Source organism: Microtus ochrogaster, unplaced genomic scaffold (assembly GCF_000317375.1).
Source record: "Microtus ochrogaster isolate Prairie Vole_2 unplaced genomic scaffold, MicOch1.0 UNK8, whole genome shotgun sequence".
Classification (NCBI taxonomy): Eukaryota; Metazoa; Chordata; class Mammalia; order Rodentia; family Cricetidae; genus Microtus; species Microtus ochrogaster.
In genome coordinates this window covers 4,234,466-4,244,808 of record NW_004949106.1, presented here as the reverse complement: position 1 = coordinate 4,244,808, position 10,343 = coordinate 4,234,466, and the positions used below count along the sequence as shown (strand labels likewise).

The window sequence follows — 10,343 nt, the reverse complement described above, 5'->3', positions numbered from 1 at the left end:
TAACTGACCCATTTCCTAACAAAACTCCTACAATTAAGAAAACAAGCAGAATATATTTGCATATGAACTACACTTGCATATAAACCACTATCACCCAGGGCTTTACTTTTAGAGAGCCGAATTAAATACAAATAAAAAGCATACTTCGAGAAATAAAATGATAAAGGCCAGCAGTAGATGAAGACGGAACGTAAACCACTGTACCTTGACTTTACGGACAATGTGTAAGAATTTCCAAGAATCCCTACAGCCGGAGTAAGGAGAAACACCAGGGGTTTGCACGGGTCGGGCTGAAGTTTAAAATAATACCTAGAATAAGAAGAAGACAGATCAATAAGGCAGGACTGTTAGCTATAAAGGGATCAGAATCAAATTAATTAATTTTCAAAAAGTTCAGAGACAATATAGTCACATACCCTTCCGTCAAATTCCAGATTTAACTACTTCAAATATCAACATACTTAGACGCCGCCAACAGCATATTTAACCCACCAGCTGGGAAATGTCTACACTTGGCAGCCCACAGAACTTTCTCCAAAACAGATCACATGCTAGGGGTTAAAACAAGTCTTCATTTTAAGACGCTAAAATAATTTTTTGTTCCTTACCAAATCATAATAGAACAATGATGGAGGAAGGTCATTGGTTAATAAACAAACTGCCTTGGCCCATTTGATAGGCCATCCCTTAGGTGGGTGGAGTAGACAGAACAGAATGCTGGGAGGAAGAAGGGAAGTGAGGTAATTGCCATGCCTCTCCTCTCTGAAGCAGATGCAATGAAGCTCCGGCCCAAGATGGATGTAGGCTAGAATCATTCCCGGTAAGCTACTGCCTTGTGGTGCTACACAGATTATTAGAAATGGGTCAGTCGAGATGTGAGAGTTAGCCAAGAAGAGGCTAGATATAATGGGCCAGGCAGTGTTTAAAAGAATACAATCTGTGTGTTGTTATTTCGGGGCATAAGCTAGCCAGGCAACTGGGAGCCAGGTGGCGGGAAGCAGCCCGCAGCTCCCTTCTACAGAACAAGACTAGAAATCAACAACAAAAGAAACCACGGAAAATCATACAAGCATGTGGAACTTAAACAATACGATTCCGTATGATCGGTGGGATTGATTTCTTTAATCAAGGGAAATTAAAAAGCATAGAATCACATGAAAATGAAAACATCGCTTATCGGAAGTTTTGGAACAATGCAAAGGGAGTTCAGACAGGAATGTTAGAGCTATAAAGGCCTACATTTAAAAAACAGACCTCAAACAACCTAGTGGTGCACACAGAGGTCTTTGCAAGAGGGAACAAATTAAACTCTAAATTATTAGACGGAAGTAAGCATTAGGGATAATGATCTAGAGACTCAAGGGACAATAAAGGGGAGCGAGGAAATAAAGAGTAGGTTCTCTGCAATGGTAAGCAACACTGACAAACCCTGAGCCAAACTAACACAGAAAAGTCTAGGAGTAAACGGGTCCAATCAGCACTTTAAAACACACACACACATCCGTTTTCGTCAATCAACCCATAAAAGAGAACGAACACTTGTCAGTCTGCAAAACAGTATTGATCGGATCTCGAGGAGCCAACAAAAAAGGAAACTATAGACCCATCTCTCTCGGAAGAAGCAACACAAAAATTCTCGATAAGATACTTGTACGCTGAACCCAACAACTCAGTTAAAAGATGCAATCAGGCCAGTTTCATCCCAGGGGTGCAAAGATGCCGAGAGACACACAAATAAAACAACATGATTTAAGGCATGGATAAAACAAAGGACTAAACCCATGCGATCGTCTCATCAGATGGGAAAAAAAAAAGCCTTTGAGAAAATTCAGAATCCACTCATGAAAAAAGCCCTAAGGATCCAAGACTACAAAGATAACTGGCCAGCAAAGTAAAGGGCAGACGTGACCAACCGAGAGTGAACTTTACACCGAGGGCAGAAAAGCTGCCAGGGCTCCTTCTGAAACCAGGACAAGGGCAGGATGTCTACTCTGCTGTTCTTACTCAACAGAATGCTCAAAGTTTCAGTCAGACCAATAAGGCAAGAAGATGAAATAAAAGGGATAAAAATAAAAGAGTCAAGCTATCCCTATTAGTAGAAAATATGACCTTAAAAGTCCCTCAAAATTCCAGCAGGAAACTCTTAGATATGATAAACACTTTCAGCAAAGTAACAGACATGAAGACCAACGTCTGCTTCTATGTCTGGAGTGAACATGCTGAGTGTGACGTCATAGACACAAGACCAACATCTGTCTCTATGTCAGTAGTGAGCACGCTGAGATTGACATCATAGACACAAGACCAATGTCTGTTTCTGTGTCAGTAGTGAACACGCTGAGAGTGACGTCAGAAAAACAGAAACATGTACAAACAGCCTTTAAAAAGTCAACAAAACACCTAGGAATTAACCAAGGAGGCTAAAGATCTCCGCAATAAAACCTATAAACCACCAAAGACAGAAACCAAGGGAACCCGAGAGACTGAAACACCTCCTACGGATCAGCAGGAAGAATACCGTAAAAATGGTTCCTTATACAAAGCAGCCTACGGACTCAAGCTGATCCTGGGAACACTCCAATGGATACTACAGAGCCTTCTGTGCTTTCATATCTGTTTCTTAAATTTCACATATTAGAGAGAACAAATTCACTTTTCTGAGTCTAGTTTACTTCACTTCATAGGATACCCTTCCAATTCCATCCATTCTCCTGCAAACAACACAGTTTCGGTCTTTCTGGCTGAAGAGTACCCCATTGTGTGTGCACACATGTTACATTGTCTCCATTCATTTCTGTCAGTTAGCATCTACGCTCGTTCATAACTTAGTAGCCGCCGGCAAGGCTGAACCGATCATCTGCAGGCAGCCCCGCTGTGCACAGATCCTTTCGCTCGGGATCACGCTATGTGGAATCCATCGCACTTCCAGACAAGTTTTACCGCTGCTTCATTTAGCCTTCTTGGTTAGGTTTATTCCTAGGTATTTTACTGAGCTTTTTTCTTTTTTTAAAAAAGGCTGTTTGTACACAGTCCTATTGGAAAGAAGAGGGGACCAATTGGAAAAGAGAAGCTGGGACAAGAGAAGGTGACCTCCACCGAGTAAGAGGCATGTCTGAAAATGTCACAACCAAACTCATTATCTTGTATACCACACATAATAAAACCAGTTTCTAAATTTAAAAAAAAAAACTTTTGTTGGTAAAAAAAAAAATGCACATCGCTTCCTTCGGCTGATTTTTAGAGACCATTTCTAATCAGGAATTCGGAAAGGTTCTACAGAGAGAGCGCTAGTGTCTAACCACACAAGCAATACGTCCATCAATCACGCACCCAAGGTTCTTTAGCCAATAGATGAGCGACGGCAGGCTGAGCAGCACCACCCAGGTCAGCAGGTTGATCACGGTGCCGTGCATGCGCAGACTGTCCTCAACGTCCTGAACAGACAGGCGGAGACTCTGCACCGGCGAGTCTTTGTGGTGGTTGGACTTCTTCTCGCTTCTTCTCGAGTGCTTGGGATTCTAGGAAGCAATCACATGAGAATGTCAAGTTAGGAATAAACCAAAGTAAGTTCACGATGTCACTTGGAATCAATGATGGTCCACTGCTTGACTACATCATCTTTTATTAACTACAGTTTATTCTTTTTGGTTTTATTTGAGGTGAGATCTTGGCTTTGTTGCCCTGGCTCAAGCTATCCCCTTGCTTCAGCTTCCGGGTGCATATGTAACCATGCTCAGCTACGTGTCTGACTTCTCTTTCTACCGCTAGTAATAACTCAAAATGTACTTTTTAACAGCAAAGTGCTGAAGGTGAAGGTAGCCCAGGAGCAAGTTAAACAGGACAGTTCAGGTCTACTTTACTATTCCCTGACTTTACTTAAAGTTACTGACATTCGCAATTCTTTTTAAACACTGTAAAATCCTAACGCCCGCCCTCACGACTTCAAAACACAACAACAAAATCCCAGACATCTATTTTCTCACGGACTTTTATATCAGTGTGCAGTGCTTAGGAGACAAAGCTCACCACTTGCTGGTTGTTTCTAAACGTCGTCAGGCAGGCTTGCAGATGGACGACCTTGGGAAGAGAAGATGGCATTAACTTCACATGTATTTGGAGCAAAACAATAGACTTTTTTCAAACTAAGAAGCATTATAATATGAAATTTTCAAAAATATAAAAACGGAGCTGGAGAGATGGCTCAGTGGTTAAGAGCACTAACTGCTCTTGCATAGGACCTGGGTTTCGTCCCAAGGCTCCACAGGGCTCGAGCCACCAGGACTCCACATGCAGGGGTTCTGATGCACTCTGCTGACCTTGATGAGCACTGCACACACTGGGCAAACAAAACACTCATATGCATAAAATAAAAATAAGCAACAATGAAAACATCAACAAATATAAGCAACCAGGCTTCATTTAAACCTTTGAAAACAGTAGTCTAAGAAAGATAACTCATAACAGATGCTAACTTAAGGGTTTAAAAAGAAAAACACAAAACAGAAACAATACAAACTTCCAGAATAGGCAAAGACATTTCAACTCCTGTGAACTTATGCTTCAATAAGGGATTCCTATAGCAATCTTACATGCCTCAGAGATCAAAGTTTAATTATAGTCAATATTATATGAAAATATTCCATTATATGTAGTGGTAAAATATCCTCAAGACTTTGAGAAAATTTTATAAATTTATTGTTTCCCTCGAGTTAAATATCTGAGGGACTTTTGTCTAGTGAGTCTTTTTTTTTTTAAAGATTTATTTATTTTGTACACAGAGTGTTCAGCCTCCATGCCTGCAGGCCAGAAGAGGGCACCAGATCTCATTACAGATGGTTGTGAGCCACCATATGGTTGCCGGGAATTGAACTCAGGACCTTTGGAAGAGCAGGCAATGCTCTTAACCTCTGAGCCATCTCTCCAGCCCCTGAGGCTGTTATTTTATGCAATAAAATCATCACTGAATTGTTACCATTGCCTTTGAGTCTTCAGCAACACATGTCAGTAGTCACTGACATGACAATTCGATTAAAACTAACTTTCCGTTCCCTCCTCGTGTGAAAGGTGTGAGTGAGTCAATCTATGCTAAAAAGGGTTTAAAATGTTAATGCTCTTAAGAACAAAAAGTGTCCTAAAACAGATTATATCTTCTCCCTTTGTTTTAACCAAACCCCCAACTCAGACCAGTTATGTCAATTCTATACTTAACTAAATACAAGTTAAATAACCAAGATATAAAAAAAAATTAAAATTAAAAAAAAAAAACCTTTACACCAACTTTCTGATGTACTAGAGGGTTGCATTCAGGAGTAATCACAATGTTGGTTCATAATGCCTGTGGGGCTTCTATAGGTGCCCGGGGCCTCTGGCTTTACTGAGCCGACGTACCTTAAACACATAGTACAGGTAAGACAGCAGGATAGAGAGGGCCCCACAGGTGGTCCAGCTCACTATGAGAAAGACAGACGTCGCGAAAGGCAAGTCTGAGGCATTCGCCCTGACATCTTTGGGAAGCTCGACAGGTCTAGAATAAAAGGAACAAAGTTTTCTTCTGAAATCCAACAGCCCACAGAAGAAGGAGATGATGTATCCACCAAGGGCCACACACGCGACAAGAGGAGCCTTCTAAGTCACGACAGCATATGCCAGGCCATAGCCAGAACACGGGTGTGTTGAGGAAACTGTAAAATGAGCTTCAAGTTACACAGACAAAGCAATGTGAGACAAATACATATCGTACTTGGATCCCGGTGCCAACCCCAAGATTCTTCCTAACGTATATGCGAACATTTCAAACTCTAAGATAAAGTCTGGAGTTGGAACCGTCTCTGGTTGAGCATTTCCGACGGAGGGCTCTACCAGCTCCTCAGCTGCTGAGTTATTAGTATACGAGGGACACAGAGCAAACTATGAACCCAAACTGTGTCCAAAACAAACACAAAGGAAACATGACATGTTTCTCAACAAAGATGAGCGGGGATAGCAGCTCTACACACTGTGAGGATGGTTTGTACTATGCCTGGAACTTGTACCAGGAAAGGAACAGGACAATTATTTGCAGATCCCGTGTCAGGCATGCCCAGTCCTTCCTCCTGTGAGCCTGGGGTCTCACTAACAGAAACCTGAGACCCCCCCCCTCTGAATGGTGAAGGAAGAAGCAGCATCTGTGACCTCCTGTGTGACAGGAAACCACATCACAGTCACCAGGCGTGGCGGAGTCAAAAGAGAACTGGATTGGAAATTTATCAGAAAAGCCTCTCTTAAGTTTAAATTCAAACTGACTGTGGGCCTGTAATACAACCAGGCTGTTTTTAGGGCCTTAATCCATCATCAGATGGTAAAGGCCAAGACTGACATCCTCTGCCGTTAAGTTTGATAACAGAAGTAAGAGTCTTTACAAAATAAGAGACAACTAAAGGTTGTAAGGTTTCCTACTGGAATATGTCTGTACATACATATGATTTCGGACTTTGCCCCTCCTCTCTCCTTAGTGCTGAGGACCAAGTTCAGGTCCTGGCATACACTAGGCACAAGCTCTTCCGCCAGGCTGCACTCCCGCCCCAGTATTTTCTCCGCTAGGAGGGGTAAGAACGCTTTGAGGACGACCTTACCCTTTGAGAGCTAGCCACAGCGAGGAAAGGAGCTGCACAGATGCCGAAGAGAGTAGACCACTCCAGTACGCGGTGCAAGTTCCAAGCAGAAAGAGAATCAAGGACACCAGAGGGAAACACATACTCTGACTGGTTAGAACGATGGCCTCTAATTCCGGTAGAAACAGTCCGTCCCATAAGTCCTTAAACCATCTATACCTGGAAAATGGACAAAGGGAACCATAAAAATAGAACCAAAACAAACCAAAATGCCAAACACTAGTGTTTAACTTTCTCTTTGAGATGTTCAGCCGCCTGTTAGAAGCTTTAAAGGGCTAAGACAGTTTGCAAAATATACTGAAAACAAATCTTAATTATTTTTCGTTTGTTTTTCAGATGAGCACTTATGTAGCTCAGGCTAGCTTTGAAGGACAGCTCTTCCTGCCTCTACCTTCTGTATGCTGAGATTACAAGTGTGTCCAAGCACGCATGGCTTTTACTTCATTCCCTTCCATGTGTGTGCATGTGTGTATGTGTGTGTATGGGTGTGCATGTGTGTATGTGTGTGCAATGTGCATGTGCGTACGCGTGTGTATGTGTGTGTGTGTGTGTGTGCGCAGTGTGCATGGTAGCCAGAGGAGGATACTGAACACCTTCCTCTACAGCTCTTCTTCCCTTAGGAGAGGGTCTGTCACCAAACTGGTGGTTTGCCATTTTAGCCAGCAAGCTCTCGGGAGCCGGCTTTCCTTGGCCACTCAACAATGGGGTTTTACAAGCAAACACAGCCACAACTGCTTTTTTTTTTTTTTTTGGATTTTTCGAGACAGGGTGTCTCTGTAGCTTTTTGGTTCTTGTCCTGGAACTAGCTCTTGCAGACCAGGCTGGTCTCGAACTCACAGAGATCCGCCTGCCTCTGCCTCCTGAGCGCTGGGATCCACACCCGCTTTTTCACAGTCTCTGCAGTAAGTACTTTTACCCACCAAGCAAACATCCCAGGCCTTGGCTCATAATCCTTTAAGTATCCAAGACCAAGGGGCCTGGGAGCTGCCTTACTCCCATCAATTGCAGCATGAACTAACACAGTATTTACATGTTTAAAGTCAGGAAGTCAAGAGCTATTTAGAATGACAGGATAAAAGTAAAAAATTACCAAATGTGAGAAAATCAGTAACAGATATTAACCCGGTTAAAGTTGAAGCTTTAGATTTTTAGACACATATAATATATAATTATTTATATATAAAAGTCTGCAATTACTTTTGAAATGATCACATTACTGGGAACAAATGTTAACAGATACATTGGGCTTTTTTTCCCCTAAAAGTTCCAGTTTAATAAAAAAAAATCAATTGCCAAATACATATAAAAATTCATACTACATTATGGAATAAAAACATAATTATCTTACAAACAAAATTAAAATCACTATCACAGATAATACAACTTACCCCAACAGAAACTTTATCATAATCACAAAAGGGTCCACTCTGTATGGTTTGGCCTCTTTATCCAATATGGTTGCATATTCTAAGCAATAACCTGGGGATTAAAGAAAATCATTTGTGCGCAATGAGGAGATCACAGTAATTAAACAAATGTACGTTATCTCTGAATGCCAATGTAACATACAACAAAAGAATAGCACTGCGCACCGGAAACTGCAGGGGCTCTCGTTCTACCACAGAGAGTCCTCCTGGGAAGGGTCACGGCAGCCCACACATTGAGCCTTCATCAAGCAAGGGGAGATGTCAAGGCCAGGGCTTTACAGTGGTTCTCTAAACATCAGCGGGTGACTCTAAGAACAGCTTTATTGAGATACAATTCCTATGCCACAGAATCCATCCATTCACAGTCCACAGGTTCAAGGACTTTTAGTGTATTTGGTCATGCCTCCTCACATTCAGTCAGTCTCGGGACATTTTCATCACCTTAAAGACAATGTCTGCATTGAAATTAGCCACCATTTGGCAGTCACTAATCTAACTGCTGTCATTCAAGACATCCCTCTTCTGGGCATGTGATATTAATGGAATCAGAGGCTATGTGATCTTTGTCATCAGCTTCTTTCAATCAATACTTGTCAAGATTCAACTATATTTTAATATTATATATTAAATTAATATATATTAATCTCTCTCTCTCTCTCTCTCTATATATATATATATATATATATTGGGGGTGTTAGGGACCAAACGCAGTGAGAGCCATTGGGCAAGCACCCTACCACTGAGTGACACCCTCGGCCCTTCTTTCTTTTTATTGGTGAACGTATCTTTTCAGCGACTGCTTTGCTATTATGAATAGAACTACTGTGGACACTTGTGAACGTTCTCATGTGAATGAAGGTTTTCAATTCTCCTCGGCGTGTTCCTGAGAACAGAGGTGCTGGGTTACAAGGCAACCCTGCTCATCAGCTGAGGAACGGTCAGACTGTTTCCCACAGATCTGCAAGACGGTTCCAATCTCTCCACTTCCTTATTAGCATACTATCATTTACTGGGCTCATTGCAGCGGGTACAGTCTGCAGGTGACTTGGGATTTGCATACTTGGTGCACGATGGCCCCTTCATTTGTTTGAGACCTGCTCGTACATTTAAATCCTCTAGAAGAGCTAGTTTCCAATGGTCAAGCGTCTCCACAGACAGCCTGGGCAAGTTCTCTGCGATTCGGAACCAATTATCAGTCTGCGGCAACAAAGCAGTACGAAGTCTCTTTCCAAAGACCAACGTGCATCCTGAGGGCCTGGCTGACGTCCCACTTCCAGACTAGCTCCACCGTTACAAGGCTAGGTCTGGAACTCGGGAGACAGCCGTTGCATGTGCTCCCAGTTTGCATGCATGTGTGCATGTGTGCATGCGTGTAAGTGGGTGCAAACAGGAGTGGGGCCTAAAATGCAGAGGAGGCCAAGAGTGGAAAGGCACTGAGGGGGCAGGAGAAGACTACACTGGGTCATGCGACACGAAAGGGGGGGGGTCCCAAAAGATGGAAGGGGGAGACTAGGGGAAAATCAATTATAATATATATATAAAGTTATGTAAATCAGTTATAATATTTAATACTTTGTATCGTATTTTTTTTTAAAAAAAGGCTGGTTCTGGGGCTGGAGAGATGGCTTAGTCATAGGAGCATAAGCTGCTCTTCCAGAGGACCCGGGTTCAATTCCCAGCACCCACCTGGCAGCTCACACCTGTCTGTAACTCCAGTTCCATGGAATCTGACACCCTCATACAGACATACATGCAGGCAAAAACACCAGTTGTTTTGTTTGTTTTTTTTTTTTAAATGGCTGGTTCTGGGGCAGACCACATTTCTTTCCTCTCTGCAGAATATGGGTTAGCCGATTAAATATGAACAATAAATTCGCAAAGGCCACTGAAGTTTCGCGAAGGGCGTTACGAGAACGGAGTAGTCAGAAGAAGGTTTGGCACACAGAAATGGTGGGGAAGATCCCTGCCTTTCTGTAGCCCGGCTTCACTCTTCTCCCCTCTCCTTTGAGACTGTCCAGGAGTTAGCCTCTTGGGAGCCATATTCTGCCTCTCTTCACAGCCGCTCTGTCCTTCACTTTGCTGGCTCTGGAGGCCTCTGGGCAACAGCAGTGAACGGGAGAGAGGGAAGAAGCGAGGCTAAGATCTCCCCCACCTTCCCCTGCGAGGCTAGGCAGCAGTGACTGTATCTTGTGTCTTCTTCTGCCATGTGTAAGAGTTTTAAAGTGTTTGGTAATGAAGCATTGGCTTAAAGTTTAGGACAAAAAAA

The 10,343-nt window shown here is 42.7% G+C and overlaps 1 protein-coding gene across 1 annotated transcript in view; it reads right to left on the bottom strand.

Annotated features, from left to right (window-relative positions):
* Window positions 1-10,343, bottom strand: part of Pgap1 (post-GPI attachment to proteins 1) — a 61,733-nt gene that overhangs the window by 2,415 nt on the left and 48,975 nt on the right. The window contains exons 21-26 of the mRNA XM_013353491.2: window positions 8,039-8,129; window positions 6,612-6,809; window positions 5,389-5,524; window positions 4,027-4,077; window positions 3,331-3,518; window positions 205-309 (exon numbers count right to left, since the gene is read on the bottom strand). Of these exons, the coding sequence (XP_013208945.1) occupies window positions 205-309; window positions 3,331-3,518; window positions 4,027-4,077; window positions 5,389-5,524; window positions 6,612-6,809; window positions 8,039-8,129 (769 nt within the window). The remainder of the gene's footprint in view (window positions 1-204; window positions 310-3,330; window positions 3,519-4,026; window positions 4,078-5,388; window positions 5,525-6,611; window positions 6,810-8,038; window positions 8,130-10,343) is intronic.